Source organism: Sus scrofa, chromosome 17, assembly GCF_054392235.1.
Source record: "Sus scrofa isolate SSC_HxYL_T2T_F1_AM1 chromosome 17, Sscrofa_HxYL_maternal_Yorkshire_Landrace_v2.0, whole genome shotgun sequence".
Lineage (NCBI taxonomy): Eukaryota > Metazoa > Chordata > Mammalia > Artiodactyla > Suidae > Sus > Sus scrofa.
This window is the reverse complement of record NC_139399.1, coordinates 66,148,934-66,166,334: the sequence shown is the minus strand read 5'-3', so window position 1 is coordinate 66,166,334 and position 17,401 is coordinate 66,148,934. Positions and strand designations below refer to the sequence as shown.

At 54.8% G+C, this 17,401-nt stretch overlaps 1 protein-coding gene across 1 annotated transcript; it reads left to right on the top strand.

Annotated features, from left to right (window-relative positions):
- Nucleotides 1–2,446: 2,446 nt before the first annotated feature.
- Nucleotides 2,447–11,948, top strand: ANKRD60 (ankyrin repeat domain 60). Its single transcript, NM_001128449.1, is given in 4 exon segments — nucleotides 2,447–2,731; nucleotides 7,328–7,458; nucleotides 8,927–9,092; nucleotides 11,635–11,948. Coding segments are annotated over 4 exon segments (726 nt in total). The 5' UTR covers nucleotides 2,447–2,616.
- The last annotated feature ends 5,453 nt before the right edge of the window (nucleotides 11,949–17,401 follow it).

Here is a 17,401-nt window from a genome sequence, read left to right as displayed (position 1 = left end):
CTGTTTACTTTTGAAAAATGCGAGTTAAAGAAACCTATTAGGGAGTGATTTATGGCAGCCTTTCTAATATTGTACTTTTGCTATAAACTGTCCTTGGAACTTTTCCTCAGCATTCATCTCCTCCTCTTCCGGCAGGAACTGTTTCCATAAGATAACGTGTCGGCCTTTAATGGAAGCCTAAAGCAGAAAGGCCTTTCATTCTTATATGGATGTCTTATCATTTGTTTAAGAACTCGGGTGGGGGGGGATTGATCACTGAGAAGCGTGGATGACGACTTTAAATCTGATGCTTCAGAATCTCAGCGAAACATAGGAAACCAGAGTTCTGACTGGTCTGTGTAGTTTGGCCACAAGTAGCAGTGATTTGGGGGGGTTCAGTGATATTGTCTTCAAATTGACCTAAGTCCACAGAACTTAGACTTCATGCTTTTAAAATTTAGGCTAAGAGAAAGGGACTCTGTAATTTAAACAGGCTTTACATTAACAAATAACTCGAGGTTCTACAAGCATTTGATTAAACTCCTTGTACATACATACTGATGTTATGTTTCTTGTTTCTATTTTTATTTTCTCAAAGCCAGGCATGAGGGGAGGGGGCAGCAGCCCATTTGGGGTCCGAGAGCTCGCTGCCAAGGGCGTGTTAGCTGTTTCCATTCTTCCCGTGGCTCTTTTTCTTATCTTTCTTTTCTTTCTTTCTTTTTAAAAATAAGATCTGGAGCTATATATTGAGTTTCCTGGTATACAGGATGTTCCTCCCCCAAATTCCACGGGCTGACTCTGGAAAAAGAAAGGAAGGAATCTATACCGTGCCAAAGAAAATAAGGCACATGTATGAGAATTGCAGATGGTAACCCAACATTTTGGCAACTTGAGCAGAGAGTGAGTTAATACTTTGGAGACTACATATAAAGGGGGAAAAAATCCATCCATCTTATATTCAGTACTTGCCTAGAGTAAATAGATGGAGCTATTGTTTTGCTTTGGTAACAAGCAATTTTTACTTTTTTTAATTGCCTAGAAATTGAGAGTGTCATATTGTTAAAAATCTCTTGATCTAGCAGCAAGTAGACTTCTTCAACTGGAATCTGGTATTCTGTTCAGAGCTTCATTTTTCCATTAAGAAAAAAAAATTCGCTTGAATTTGTGAGGATGGGTTCGATTTGCATATGATTTGCCTGCGGAATCAGATGTGCTTGTAGAGGTTGTCAAGACTCTTTGGTAAATAATCTGACCTTTAAGTTTTGAGTGTCCGTGTTAAGATTTTTCTGTAACAGGAATGCCTTTCCAGTGAGAAGACATTTTTATGACTGTATCTTCCCTGCAAAAAGTATGTTTAAAGCTCACATTTTAGTCTTGGTTTGTAACAGCTGAGATGTTTCTAAGATTGTTCTGGTTGCCCTTGCTGTTCTCATGGATTCAGCGCCCTACCCACTGACTGGTCACAGGTGTGGTTGTGAGTGTGTGTGATTTCACCACCTGACGTCCCCTTCCTGTTGACTTCAACAGCCAGTTTCTTCCCGAGTCAATGGAAAAGCACCAGCTGGTTTCTTAAAGGGGTCTCAGCGATAGAACCATCTCAGCCCTCCCCCCGGTGACATTTCACCCTTGTTAAGCATTTTCATCAGCACCTTTCCCACTCCAAGAATTCGAGAACGTTTTCAAAGTTGATGGGTCGTGATGGAGCTTTGCAGATTTTCAGAAAGATCTGTCTTCCACTTCCGGGGTGCGACGTATGGGGCTTTTTCACTGTCAAGTTGGGCCAGATCTGCCTAAACGGAGTCCTGTTTCTGCAGTGTGGGTTTTTTTCCGTTCATGCTAGAAATGCGATTTTTAAGCATGACTAAAGACTGCACTTCACAACTCTCTGCTTTACCCAGCGATGATTCACGCATAATTCCTCCAGGTAGTTGGCCCCAAATTGTGCAATGATTGTGTTTTAAACAGACACGGAGAAGAGATCACAGGTGCCTAAACGGCCACAAGCCGCTCCGTTTTCCAGGTTACAGGAACTGACATTAAGAGCAACTTGGAAGCTGCGAGAAGGAGTTGGGATGTGGCCGGAGCTGGGTGCGCTGGGACGCGAGGCCTCTGGGCGGCGATGCCTCTGTATTGATCTCAATAAATCTCCCTCTTACTTGAGGAAGTGCCTGTGCCCTTTCCTGGTTTCAGCCGCGCCACCCGCGTCCACGTGCAGCCCCGCCTTGGTTGGTTAATTGCCGCCCCGGGGGGAGGGTGGGCTCTGTCGTCCCAGAGGGGGCGCCGGGGCGGGGGCGGGGGCGGCGATGACGCGCGGCCACCGCGTGGAGCGGGGATGACGCGCGCCGGGGCCCGGGGGCCGGGGGGGCCGGGGGGCGCGCGGAGCCGAGGACGATGCGGAGGGCGGGGGCAGAGGCGCAGGCGGAGAGGTCGTCGCGGGGCGCCGATCGTCCCGACCCCGCGGGCCGCCGGCCAGACGGGCAGGGGGCGGGCTCAGCCCGGCCCCAGCTCCTGGCCGCGCAGCCCGGGGTCCGCACCCGCGGCTACAGCCGTGTTGGGGACCCGCAGGCCGTACGCTTGGCGCTCGACGTGGCCTCAGACGTCTTCGTCGTGCGAGTGCTGCTGGAGGATTCCGGGGAGATGTGCCGAGTGACCAACTGCCACAGCGACATGACCGTGCGGGAGCTCAAGGAGGAGCTGGACCTGAGGCTTGGCATCCCCTTCAACCTCCAGCGGCTCCAGTACCTGGACCAAGGTGGCCCCTGCCCGACCCCTTTCCTGGCCGCACGTACTCCCCGGACCCAGTCCCCTTCCCATCCTGCGGTGCAGGAGGGGAAGCCTGCCTAGGAGCACCCCCAGAGGTCAAAACAGACCCCAGTCCCCTGGAACCGCAGGTGGAAAAGCCAGCCCTGACCACCTAAGGAATTCCCAACTGCAGAAAACCCGGGTCCGCCTTAGACCTCAAATCTCCTGGCAAACCCCACCTGTGTTGGGTCTCCAGTCCCAAAGCAAGGTGTGCGACCTGCCTACCTGAGCAAACCCTGTCCTCATCAGAACCCCAAATCCCCAAGCAGCAGGACCCTCAGACCCCCAGACCCCATGTCTTCATCTGGGACCCAAGTCACAGAGCTGGCAGTGCCATCCACACAAGACCTCAAGGGAAACATCTGTTCTCAGTGGGACCCCACAGCCTCAGGCAAACCTGCTGGTCAGGACCCCAGGTGGAGGCAAACTTCACATCCCTGTGCTGGGCTGTGGGCCATCAGAACGCCCCAGCCCTGCCCCAGAGTGAACCCCAAATCTCCAGGGTTACCATGACTACCCCAGAACCCCAAATCTTTCCATAACTGTGTCCTCACAAGGGCTCTAGAGCTCTGAACAAACCCACTCCAGGACCCTCAAACCAAGGCCAAACCCGCCCCAGACTGAACCCCAAGTCCCCAGGCTAACCGTGTGACCATCGGCAATCGTATAGACTCAAGGACGTCAAAGCCTTAAACTCTGCCCTTCCCAGGGCCTCGTCTCTCTCACGAACCGTACCTACGTTTGAACCTCGGATACAATCCCTAAGTGACCCCTGCTCACAACTGAAACCTAGATCCCGGATCCGACTCGACCCAGATCGTGACCCCAGATCCCAGGCCGGATCCACTCGATTCGGAGACCCCAGTCTCTTCTTAACCAGTTGCATACCCGAACCCCAATCCTTCAGCCTCCTCTGTCTACATAAGGATGCCAGAGCCCAAAATGAACTCTGCTCGCCTCTGGACTCCCAGATTCTAAACTAACTCTGCCGGCATCTGAGAGTTGGTTCTCAAACTCACCCTTGCTACACCAAAACCCCAAGCCAGCTGTCTTCGTAAGGGCTCCAAAGCCTGAGACACACTCTGCCCACGATAGGACCCCAAACCTCAAGTCCAGTCTCCCCATATCTGAACCCCTAACCTCCATGGAAAGTATAAGGTTTAAGCCAACCACATCCATGGAAGGAAGCCAAAGTTCAAAATGAAGCTTGTCTGCATGAGAACCCCCAAACTCAAAGCAAACGCTGCTTGCGTTTGAAACCCAAATCCTTCACCACTTTATCCACACCAATTCTAGACCAAACACAGCTTAGATCGGGACCCCAAATCCCAGAGCAGAACCTGTCACCATCGAGACCCCTGAACCTCAGGGCAGACCTTTCCAATTCTTCACCCCCAGTTTCCATACCACCCAGGACTGCATCAGACCCCCAACCCCCAAACAAGCCCTGGCCCCAGAAGGACTCTGCATCCCAGAGCCGACTGCCCCCCAGACAGAAAGCAAAGCTTGCCTTCATCAGAACCCCAGAACCAGAGCAAGCTGCCCTCATCAGGACCCCAGATCTCAAAACAAACCCTAGCCACGTTTAGACCCCGAATCCTGGCACTGGCCCAGTCCGTGTCAGAACCTTGAACATCAAGCTGCGTCCTTGTCCATGGCTGGAGCTCAAAGCTAGCCCAACCGGAATCGGAACCCAGTGCCCCAAGCTCACTGTGGCCGAATCCGGACCCCAAGGCCCACTATCCAGACGACCCCCCCCCATGGGAGGCACCGTGGGGAGGGGGCTAGGGCCCTGGAGCCGGATCAGCTCCTCCTTCCATTTCTCCTCCACCATCTCCTGCCCTCAGCCCGGGACCTGGCTGTCCCAGCCCCGCTGCCTGCAATATTTAGGATATGAGAACATGATCAGAGCCCCCGGGCTCCATCGTCTCCCCACCCGGTTGAAATCAAAGCAAAAACACCTTAAGAAAACGAAGATATTAAAAAACAAAACAAAACTCTCTGGGCTCCTGCACAGAGAAAGTCAACAGCTGGTTCTGCAGGGAGCCTGCAGCTATACTGCAGGGGCCGGAGTGAGGAGAGAAAGCTGAAAGCAGCCAGTCTCCTCCCAGAGGCTGCCCTTCCGGGGCTCAGTTTCTAATCTGAGAGGCAGAGCCCTTTTCGATGGAATCCTCAGTGCCGTCTCCCCCTCTAGGCACAAATGACTCGGGGAAACTCAGGTGTAGACGTCAGGCCAGATCCTTTCCTCTGCCCTCTGGGAAGGGGCTTAAGCATTTCCGCCCCCTCCCCCCGAAATATTTCCTTTGCGAGAGGAGTATGTGGGAGATGCCTCCGAGCATTTTCTAGGCTTTGTTTGGAAAGAGGTGTCCCTGCACTTAAGGTGTTAAAAAGTGAAGTGAGCTATGCAAGGACTTAGTGAGAGTCCCCACACACGTAATTCGAAAATTACGTATCCTGAACTACAGATGTCTGGCACCCCTTCTGTTAATTTATTGTCACCAGTGAGCTATGCTGCGCCATAAATTCGAGAAAGCTAAGAGGGAGTGAACGGGATGGAGTGGCTTAACAGGGATGTCACAGTCCTGTCACTCAGCCGCACTTAGCCACTGTGAGAAGCTTGATCTCTCTTGCAGTCGCCCTCCTTAGCGCGGATGGCAAACCAAGAAAGAGCGGAGGAGCAGTGGAGATGGGGCTTCTGCTGGTAAATAATCAGTCTGACGCCTCCAAGGTTGCCAGGGAGGCTCAAATGAGATAATGCGTGTGAAAACCCTCAGAGGCGCAGACCTAAAAGGGGTCGAGCATCTTGGCGGCTGAGCCCCGCCCTCCCACATCTGATGTCAACTCTAATCATTTATTTAGCTGGTGATAATTAGTATTTGTCTAGGCTGACGGCAAAGAAAATGTGCTCAGATTTCTCTAAGAGGTGTTTCGCGCATGTGAATGGTGCTGCTGCCGGTGTGAGGAAACGCAGCCTTCCCCGTTCTCTTGAAGTTGTTGGGAAGTCGTGGCGTTGTCTTGCTTAGACTAATTACTGATTATCCTCCGTGTTAGAACCACACATATGACCCTGATGAACCAGAGTTGCTAATCACCCTTCTGGGTTTACATCCACCGTGCGGAGTTGCCAGGAACCGAAGCGTGCCACCAGAATTCAGGGTGCGAAATGCATGATGCCAGAGGGAAGGCAGGTCTGGTGGGGGGCCCCGTGTTGCCGGCCACGTGCGCCTTGGTCTGCCCCGACGGCAGAGGGAGGTGACAAACCTGGTTTGTAGAGAGGATTAAAGAATGTGGGTGTTGAGCATATAGGCACCTAGCACTCCACCGTGAAACCCCAAAACTCATGAATGCTACTCGGAATAAGTGCCCTTCCAACCTGGGCAGAGTTGAGATGTTCCATTTTGGGCACTGCTTAGGGGCAAAAGCAAATTATTGTGTTATCCTTAAGCAAGGATACAGGTGGCCATGTCGGAAGATGTGTGTGTCTTGGAAAAGGTAAACTAGGAATTTCCCGTGTGGTGCAGCGGGTTAAGGATCTGGTGTTGCCGCAGCTGTGGTGCAGGTGGCAACGGAAGTGGGGGTTCCATCCCTGACCTGGGAACTTCCGCATGCTGTGGGTGTGGCCAAGAAAAAAGGTTTACTAAAAACAACTTCATTTTAAAAAAGCATTCTATAATCCTCTTCTAGTAATTCTGCCGGTCTTCCTTAGAGTCTGAATTTAGGAAACGTGAGTAGACCCATCCACCCCATTCTTTCGTACGAGTAGGGGCTGTTCTGGGTGGGGACACGGAGGACAGGAAGTCTTCCATCTCAAGCCGTAATTGTGGTGGATTCAAGATGATGTGGCTTACATGACCACGGGGTCTCCGCTGGGGCACTTTTGTCCCCAAGGGACCATTAGGCAATGTCTAGAGAGATTTCAGTGGTCACAGCTGCTGGCATGTAGTGGGCGGAGGCCAGCCATGCTGCTAAACCCCCTACAATGCCAGGCCAGACCCCAGTGCAGAATGCCAGCCAGTCTCAAACATCAGGAGTGCCAAGGTGGAGAAATGATGCCCTAGACCATAATTTGAAAGAACCAGCACATTTTGTCATTAGTACCTCTTTAAGCTAACCGATGACATCCTTTGCCAGAATTGGTATTTAAGCTTAACATATGTGACTTGTCTAACCACACTGCCCCACACTGCCTGTAACATAGCGTGACTTCAAGTTCAAATAGTTCTACTTAGCGTTTGCCTCCTACAATGACTTTTATTCACCCGTGTATTTTTTTCGCCATAGGTCAAGTTGTAATTACAGGATTTTATGTCATTGCCATGTGTGTATATATGCCATAGATATATAGGTTGGGCTGCTATTTGGGCTAAGCCAAACTCTTTTTCAACCATGAGCAGATGTATGTGGCGTGATCCGATGAGGTTAGTGCTCAAAGTTCTAAAATTATTGTTGGGATACCTGAGGTCAGATCATCTCTTTGCTAAACTGATGTCATAGTTTATCTTTAATACCCAATTTTTCTTTTTAAAGATAAAATTTTTGCCCATAGGAATTTTGATGGATGAGGCTACCCTGAAGTTCTACGATGTTGTTCCTGGTGGAATTATTTCATTACGTATCTGGCATTATGATGGATGGACCGAGCTGGTTTTGGCGGCCGTGGAAGGAGATTCCAGCAAGGTGTTTTCATGTTTCTTTAAGGGGATATTACACTTCATGAAACAACGGTCAAGTGTGTGTGTGTGAAGTCACTCAGTCTTTAATGTGAGTGTTTGAGGACACCTTTCCGAGCAGAAAAAAGAGACACCAAGGCCTCAGGTCATCGTGGCCAAAGCGAATGTTGCCCTTTGCGGTTTGGCGTCGCGATTTCACTGGGTCCACGTGTTTGTGATGGATAACCCACCCATCCCACCCCCAAAGGATGCCGGGAAGCACATGTGCTCTTCATGTGTGCAGTTTGTAGAGCTGGAAGGCTCCTTTGCCAGCGGAAAATCCCACACACCTTAGCAGTGCTTGGCCCGGATCATTCGATGCTGCAAAAATGCTCCCGGGGGTCTGCCCCCGGCGAGGGGGAGAGACGGCCCAGGGCTTGGCAGCCCGGGGGCGGGTGCCTCTGCTCTGGACCAGGCCCTGAGCTGGCTCCAGGGTGGGTGGCGGGGGTAGGGGGAGGAGGGGGAAATGAACACATCCACCCAACAGCGAAGATGAGTCCCTGAGACACAGGGGAGCAAGTGCTGTTCTTTCTGGAAAGTAGATTTGGGAGGAAAGCTGTGAGCTTGCGGAGACAGAGTTGACTTCCAGCTGGGATGGGGGTCAGGGGAGGCTGGGTGTGGGCGGGGGTCTCGGGAGGGTGGGTGGGCTCTGGGGAGGCAGGGCCAGGAGGGCGGCCAGCTGCGCCTCAGGAGGAGGAGGGCCCCTCACAGCCGTCTGCACAGCCCTCTGGCTGCTCCCCTCTTTCCTCCTTGTCCTCCGCCCTCCGTTGCTCCCCCTCTGCCCCTGACCCTGTGTCTACTGTGTCCAGCCCTGGCTGGCTGGCTCTCCCTCTGGGCCCGCCCAGGGTGGGTCCCGCCCGTCTTGAGCCAGCCCTGCCAGAAATCCACCCGCCCGGGGCCCCCACATCCCTGGGGTCCTGTACCGGATGCCCTGCCGTCTTCCTCCCGGGCCCAGCGCCTGACGGCACCACGAGATGATGCTGTTTCAGGGCTATGATTCATCTGGGAGCAGAGTTCAGAGGGTTCCAAAAGTTAACGAGACAATGGGCCCGAAAATAGACCGGAAGGCCAGAAGTCACCACATCTCCAGAGGAGCACGTGCCCCTCTGGGGCGGCCGGGGCGCAGCGGCCGGGGTCTTCCTCCGTGCCGCGGCCCCTTCCTCTGGACACCCAGAAAAGCTATTTTCTCTCTGCAAAACATGGACAGGAAGAGTTTCCTGCCTCCCCGACCTGCCTGACGGTACATCCGTCTTTTCCTGGACATGAGGAGGGCGTCCCCTGGGGGCTTCCGGCTTCCCGGTCAGGGCTGCCCCGTGCCCATCACCAGCCTGCCCTTGGATCCGGGGCAACTGTCCCGCGAGCGAGGACCAGCCAGGTGCACCTGCGCCTCGGCCTGTGCTCCCTCGCACGTGCGTAACTGCCTTTGTCTCGCCCAGCTGTCTTTCCTTGGGGTCACGGAGGACTCCTTCTACCGCACCGCAAACTCGCAGCATTTCCAGGACACGCAGTGGAGGAAGTGGGTCGCCCAGAGGGCGTTCGTGGCGTTGTATATTGCCTCACACAGAGGAAACTTGGAGGCTGTGCAGTACCTTCTAGAGCATGGTAATTCTGGTAGAGCCCAGGACGTTCAGGAGGGGGGGTTTGGGGTTCCCATCGTGGCTCAGCGGTTGCAAACCCAACTAGTATCCACCCCTGGCCTCGCCCAGTGGGTTAAGGATCCGGCCTTGCTGTGAGCTGTGGTGTAGGTCGCAGATGTGGCTTGAATCCTGTGTGGCTGTGGCTGTGGTGTAGGCTGGCAGCTGCAGCTCTGATTCAACCCCTAGCCTGGGAACCTCCATGTGCCACAGGTGTGGCCCTAAAAAGCAAAAAAAAAAAAAGAGTGGGGGTCTTAAGTGTTCTAAAATTAGGTTGTGATGATGGTTGTACGACTATAAATATAATAAAAATCGTTGAATTATTTTTTAAAAAAAGGAATGGGGGTCTTTTGCGGGCAAGAGGGACAGAACGGATGGCTTGTCCTCCTAGTCCCTTCAGCAGCAGTGTCCTGGACCCAAGGGTGTCAACTGCCAGTCAAGGTCCCCCTGGAGCCACTCACTCCCTGTCTGAGGGGTCTTAGGACGTGTCCATCTGAGGCCCTGTCCCCTCTCTTGGCCAGGTCTCAGGAAGATGCTCTCTGTTGCGGGAAGATGGAGCTTTCAGGGCCCCAAGACACGGGAGCAGCCCAAAGTGCTTCCTGGCTCATTGTGTCCGACCAGACCTAATAGCCGTCTGGGTTATTTCTCCCCCACCCGAAGCCCCACTTCTGCGCTGATCTGAGGGTCTCTCCTTGAGCCAGCATCCCTCTCTTGGTGGTTGGCAGGTCAGCTGGTCTCCTTTCTCCAAGCCTTTGAATTGTGTGTCCCAAACCCCCTTTTCAGCTCTCCTCCACCGAAGGGCAATTTCTCCTCCTCTCCCTCCATCCACAGACAGGGCTTTGCCTGAGGTTCTGCGGGAGTAGCTTTATCGTCCCTGAGTGTGGGGCATTTGGGGCAGAGAGGCCCACTGAGGGAGGGTACACGATAGCCAGACATCCCAGCCCAACAGCTTCCCTGGGAAAAGGAAGAATGGGGCATCTGGTCAGTGATTTGGGGCTCACGAGGGGCCACAGTGAGGGTCTCCCATATCAACTCACCTCCAAATTAGTCGCCCCCTTCCGGCCTTTGGCCTGGACCCCAGGCTCTCTTTGCTGTTTCCCCCGCTTCCACCACCCGAGCTGGCAAAACATCTGGGAAGCACGGGCAGGTGCGCCTGGGACGCTAGAGCCTTGCTCGACTCTGCCCCTCCCTCCTCCGCTGCTCTTTGCACTTCGCCTGCCGGAAGATGAAATACGGGCTCGTCCCAGTCCCGCAGTCCTTTCAGCTCATAAAAAGTCATTTTCACTCTGATGGAACTGTGATGTATTTGAAACACCAGTTAAAAAATTACAGCCAGCTAGGCAGCGTTTTCTGTCCTTTGCAGACAGTGGCTGCGAAGAGGCGCCGGGGCCGAGGCCGGGCGGTGTGAGAACCTATTTAAAACGTTGCCGCACTGCCAGCCATAGCTCATAAAAACCGGCTACCGAAATGTCAGCTGCGCGCAATTGAATTGCCTTGTTTTCTGTGCCATGATATTTGTTACCCAGAACTTGATTCAATTCAACAAGTCCGTACGGGACACCTGTCGTTAGCTCATCCGTCGTCTGGGGGAGGCAGCGAGGAATTCAATTGAAGTCTGTCCGTGAGTCAGGCTGCCAGTCGTCTGTCATTGCCCAGGCATCGTGCTCCGTGCTGGGGACGAAAGCAGCAATGATCCAAACGAGTGTGTTTTCTGCCCTTGTGGAGTTTATGAAAGGAAGGCAGCAAGTGATGACAAATCATTAATTCCACGGTCAGTTGTGCATGGCGTGTTCTGGAGGCGCAGACTGAGCAAAGGCAGGGGGGTTTGTGCAGAGGGGCGCCAAGGAAGGTTATCCTGAGGAAGAGAATGAAACCTCAAGAAGGAGAGAATTAAGTTCTCTTGTGGTGCAGTGGGTTAAGGATCTGACGTGGTCACTGCTGTGGCTCAGGTTTGATCCCTGGGCTGGGAACCTCCACATGCTATGGGTGTGGCCAAAAAAAAAATTTTTTTTTCAGTCTTTCAAGAAGGATAGAATTAGCACAGGAAAACAAAAGGATGAGAATGTTGTTGGCAAAGGGAACAGTGTGTACAAAGATCCCGGGGCAGGATAGGGGAGCGGGTATATTGAAAGGATAAAGCCGGTGGAAGTGGAGCATGGAGGGAGGGGGGGAAGGGGGCGGTGATGCTGGAGTGAGGAGGGGAGGGGGGGTGAGACGGAGCTCTGAAGATGCCAACAACGGGCTCTGAGCAGGAGCGCGATGGGGCAGCATAGAAAGATCCTTGGCTACTGTAGGAGGTGCACTGGAGGCTGGGCAGTGCTGCTGCAGGGGGCAGAGCGGGGGTGGGGATGCAGCGAGGAAGGCCCCCACTGCACAGGGCGCATGGGCTGGAGAGCAGTTACTCCATCTCCTAAACGTTCCTTTCTGGCCTCTCATCTTGAAGGTGTTTCTGAAGGTGCAGCTCCTGGCCAGCCGGTGGTCCACCCTCAGCCAACTCTCTTATTTCGCAGGTGCCAACTGCCTGGGCAGATCCCCCGTGGGCAGGACGCCCCTGCACGTGGCTGCAGCCATGGGCCGGCTGGACTGTATAAACCTCTTGCTCAACTATGGGGCCTCCATCAACGACAAGGATGCCCAGGGGGAGACGCCCATGACCCTCGCCCGCCGCATGAACCGCGGCCAGAGCGAGCGGCGCATGTTCCTCTTCTACTGGCTGGTGAAGCTGGGGATGAAGGGCCCGGCGGACCCGGCGGACCCTGCGGTGAACAAGGCTTTTCAGAGAGTCAAGTCCAGGTTTGACTCCACGAAGAAGAAGAAGACGTAGGTCCCACTGGGAAGGTCTGCACATCAGCGTGGCCTCGGGGTCATTTCCCGAGCTCAGATCCACGGAGGCCGGGGTGCAGGTGGGAGGGTGGGGGGTGGCAGGGGAGCAGGGCAGCTCATCTGAATCGGATAGGAAATGACCTGTCCTGTTTGTGCATGAGTTGGGGGGGGGGCTTGATGGAGGTGGTGAGTGGGAGTTCACTCCGTGGCCCATTACAGACAAGCTCCCACCCTCGTCTTTGCCTTTGAGCTCTTTGTGTGCCGGATCCAGTGACGCTGGGACCCAATTACCGTCTCTCCTGTCCGGAACCCATCTAATGCACCAGCATAATAGCGATAATGAGAATAGCCCTGTGCTCACTGGGCAAAACAAGAGCAGGAGCATGTCACGAGGTCGTGTGCAGTGTGACCTGTACCTTTCAGCTTGTGAAACTCATGGAACGAGACGTGCCCGCAGCCAGCAACGCCACAGAGTCTTCCGGAACCTTCCCGGGGCGAGAGCAGGGGGTCTGCTGCCTGGGTGGGGGCGGGGTTGGGGGAGAAGCGAGGCTGGAGACGGGCACCCCAGAGCTTGGTTGTCCCCCAGGGGTGCCCGCTTCCTCTTAGCAGAAGGTGAAAAGCTGGCACGGGGTTTGGAGACAGCGTCAAAGAGGATGATGGGCTCGTAGAGAGAATCAGGCTGGCAGCTTCTTTTCTTCCTTTCGCCCATCTACAAAAGGCCAAGCACCCTCCTGCCAGCGTCGTCTCTGCCACTAGACCTGGGGGAGTGCCACCATCCTCACTGTGTGGCCGTGTCTACGCTTAACTCTAGGCTCTGTACCCCGCAAAAGCCCTAGAACCACAGGGCTGGGTGTGGGAGACGAGAGGGAGAGGTGGGGACTGGGGCAAACTGATACATGCCCCCTCGTCTGAAGAGGGCACCGTGACTCAGCTACAGCCGAAAGGCAGGCCACAGGCAGCTAGAGCTTTCCAGAGCTTTCCAGAACTGGAAAGCTGGCTTTTTGATATAAGTTCTCACTTTCACGTGGTGGGTTGAAATGTTTTAAGATCACCAGATGCCACAAAAGGAGGAGAAGGTTTGGGCCACACGGATGGGACTGCCAGCCACTGCCCAATTAACTCGGTTCAAAGAGGAAAGTGGTGGAAGCAGTCTAAGGCTCCTTCTTGGCTCTGAAGCCGCAGGGCGGGAGCGGTCACGCCTGTTGAGGGGAATCCCACCCTCAGCCGCAGACGTGGTGTCTCTGAAAGCTGTTGATGGGTGACGTTCTGTTTTTTTAAGATGCTGGAACATGGCCGTGTCTCCCGGCCGCCTTGTATCTGACCGACATCCCGATACTGGACCCGGCTTTTACAGCAATTGGCCGCATTTCCTGCTGTTGTGGCAGAGCCAGATCCGTGTTGATGATGTGGCTCTACACTCGGTGGACGTGGCTGGACCCGGCTCAGCAATCTGTTTGACAAATAATAGTCAGGGAAAAAAAAAACATAAAATAACACAGCTCAGCATCAACTATGTCAAAACCGAGGTCTTGTTTTTGGCAGCCATTCTCCAGAGTCAATAGGCAGATATTAAATAACCTCTTCCCGCGGGGTCAGTTCATTTAGCTAATGAGGTGTGTTGGCAGGGGACCCGGGAACCCTTTTAACTTAACAAGTGGCATGACTCAAAGTCACGTGTTTTCCGGGAGCTTTGCTCTGCTGTCTTTATTGTCAGGAGAGTCAACTGCCTGACACTTGTCCCCGAAACTTTGGAGGCAAGTGCCTCATCTTGTATGCCCTGCATTCCGTCGAACTCTTGGGCAGGACTTGGGCCAGTTCCAGACTCTCCGTGGTGCTATTTTGCTCAGCCTGCGACAGGGTCATGAGAACATGCCTGCGATCCCGGGGGCTCTTCGTTTTAGACCATCTCAACCTCCTGGCTCCTATGTTCCCACAAGCCTGCATCACCTATTGGGAAAACCATCCCCCAGCCAGAGAGCTGATCTGCAGTTGGTGGCAGTCTCCTGACAGTGTGCAGATCTTCATTGATCGCTTGAAGTTGGGTGGGGTGGGGTGGGGTGGGGTGAGGGTCATACTTTGGGGTCAACAGAAGGAATTTTTTCCCAGGGGTGGATCCCAAACATTTTTGGAGGACCCTGAAATCTCTTGGGGCTCCAGGTCCTGGAGGTGGTCTGAAGTGCTCAGATCAGAGAGGGCTGTCTGCCCATCACCAAGTGGGCGTCACCTCTGCCTGGAGAGGGCAGGCTTCCTCTGGGAAAGGAGCCCCAGTCGTGCCCCTCAATTTCCCGTCCCCGTATCTCTCATCTCCCCTGGGGGCTGGACGCACGCCCCGGGTGGCGGGGACACACAGGACTCAGGGCTCGGGGCTCCGATTGCATCTTGGTGGCTCTGCCCTATGGTCTCGGGCCATTTCCCTGCTGCTCTGGGGTCCAGGGGGCTGGCGGGGGAGGGCGGTCATGGCACCTGGTCCCCCGGGGCGATGGGGGACTTGGGAGACGGGAAGCCCTTGACCCAGCTGAGCCAGGTCTTTGCATCTGAGAGCCTGGCTGCAGACTCTTCCTGCAGGGACAGTGCCTCTCTCCAGCTTCGAGTTCTGACCACAGCAGTGTTGCTGCAACTCAGCCTCGGTTCCAGTGCTGAATAGAAATGCGGAGACAGGGTTTGGGGCAAAGGAGGAAAAAATAGCTTTATTGCTTTACCAGGCAAAGGAGGGTCACGGCAGGCTAATGCCTTAAAGACTGGGCCCCCCTCAGGAGAGACTGGGAGGTGGTTTTAGAGTTGGGCGAGTGAAAAATAGGGCTGCAGGTAAGGATCAGGACAGAGGCAAGCTTGCATTGTTTTCAAAGCTCATGTTCAGAGGACTGGGGGTCTTCTTTTGGGAATAAAGAAGGTTTGGCTCACATCTTCCGTTTGGTGGGGGTTTTAGATCTGCAGAAGAGCGCAGAGCTATTGCCACCTATGTTCCTTGAGGAGGGACCAGGACCTGCCCCAAGGCGGCAGGCACTCTTGTCTCTGGCGGCTCCTCCTTGGTCTCTGTGTCCCTTCCCTTTCTTGATGAGCAGCGGTTTGAACCTGCCCTTTGGAACTCAGCGAAGGTCATGGAGCCTGAAGCTTGGCCCCTAAAAACAAGCAATGGGGGACCCAGAAAGGCTTGTGTGCCCAGGAGCCCCACGGGACCCCGCTCCGTTTCAGAAGGACCGATGACCCGACCCTTCGAGTGCAGTGCCCCGGGGGAAGTGCTCAGTGCACCCCTGCATGTCCCAGTAGCCACGGGAAGGAGTCCCCAATGCCCTCGCTGCCAGGACCTGCTCACCAGTGTGCCTCTGTCACCTGGAAAACAGCCCCTGGGAGCTGGGGAGCCCCTCTGGCTCTAAGCAGGTGGGGTCAGCGGTGTCCCCCACCGTGTTGCCACTTGCCTGGGCTGCCAGGCTGCTCAGAGCCGAGGTTAACACCCACCTGGAGTAAATCCCCTCCCCTGATTGAATTAGAATGAGCTTCTCTGCCCAGGACCTGTGTTTCATGGTAAGTTGGCTCGCATCCTTTCTGGAAGTCACGGCAAGATACATTGGAAAGAGCTGACACCAGCTGTGGGGCTGGGAGGCCCATGGCTTGAACTTCGTGCCCAGGCCTGGCTCCCGCCCGTGCAGCCTCTGGTCCCCTCTCCTGCCCCCACAGGCTCAGAGGCGACTAAACAAAGATGCTGAACTTTATTCTGCACCGGGCCTACTGCAGCATCCTCCGGAACCAGGGAGGGGGCACCTTGGCTGCCCCCCTGGGCCCCTGGCCACCCTGGGGCCTCTTGGTTCTACCCAGGTTTTCGGCACGTTGTCCACGAGCTGCCAGCTGCGCGCCTGGGCTCTGGCCACCAAGACCTCTGTCTGTCACAGACCTGACTGCTCCCTTCCCTGAAGCATCTTTAGTGACCAGATTTTCCCAGAGAGGAGGAAGTGCACCCACTGGTGGCGTCTCAGGGGACTTCAGGTGGCCCTGATGTTGCATGAAAGGGACGCCAAGACATAGGGTGAGACGCTTCCTCCCTTTTCAAACCACTCTCGGCCCTTTTATTCCAACAAGAAGCAAGTCTCCACCTGGTGTCAGGAAGTCAGACCCCCTCCCCCAACCCTCCAGACTCCCTTTTAAAAACACACACAGAGCCACCTTCCGCAGGGGACAGCGTGTTGCTGGACTGGATAACAATGCCACGTTTTCAGTGGACGCGTGGGCGAGAATTCTCGTCTTTTCTCCACTCCTCACTCCTGGGTGACCTGGTACCCTGTCCCCTCCCCAGGGGCGCCCTCACCTCCCCCCAGGCTGTTTGAGAGGACCCGGGGTGGGGGGGAACCCTGCACACAGAGCTGAAGCCCCGTTGGCCCAGCCTCGGAGCCCCGCGGGAGGGGTCTGGGCCGCCACCCAGCAGGTCCCGTGTAGAATTTTCTTCTGCCGCCGGCTGTGTGGCATTGGGCCAAAGGTGGCCTCTCTCAGGCTCAGTTTCTTGGCCTATAACATTCAGGTGATGACACCTGCCCCCTGCCATCACCGCAGGGATGAAATGCCTGGCCCAGAGCAGACTCTTCAACACCCCCGCCCCCCGCTCCTATTTCTACCACGACTTAATTCGCCTCAAATGTCTGCTCTCTGTGAATGGCTCCACTGCCAGTTTCCAGGGAGCCTCATACACTGTCCGCAAGCCTTATACCACGAGAGTCTCCGTCCACAACGCATCAGGCCCAAAGTGGGAGAGAAAGCATTTCCCTGAAACGTGCTGATTTTCGGGTTACGTCCAGGGCTTCCTCAGCCACTTCCAGAAAGTTGTTCTGAACTTCAAACTCCAGGGCCAGTTCTGCCAGAGAGAGAGAGAGAGAGGAAAAAAAATAAAAAAATAAAAATAAAGCTCTAAGGCGAGAGGAAAATTCCAGCCTCTGAGCTCTGCCTCCGCAGTGCGCACTGACTACAGCAGCATCCAGCAGAGGGCACAGAAACCCATTAACATTTAGAAAAACGCCGTGTTTGTGTCCATCGGAAATGTCAGCGCTGCCGCAGCCTGCGCCACACCGGAGGCTCGAGAGCGGGGCCCCGCCTCGGGGGCTCCCAGACTGGCTTCTCGGCCTGAACCCCTGAAGTTTTCAGCAAAACACGCGTGTCTGCGTGCGCACCTTTCGGGGCGGGGGATGTCCCCGCTCGCCTCATGTCCTGGGAGGGTCTGTGGGGCCCCCAACCCTGACCGCCTAACAGGTTGTCAGACCTAATCGGTGTCCACACAGCATCCCCTCACCCCTTTCTTTGCAGGGTCTGCCGCCCACGCGCCGTCGGAAAAGCCCTGGATCCCCGGGGCATCTGGGGCGGCGCTGTGCCTGCGTGCCCACGTGCACGCGGGGCGCTGGGACCCGGCTTTCTCACGCCGCGTGGGGGCTTGTCACGACCTACGGCAGGGTTTCCATCTGACACTAGGTGTTC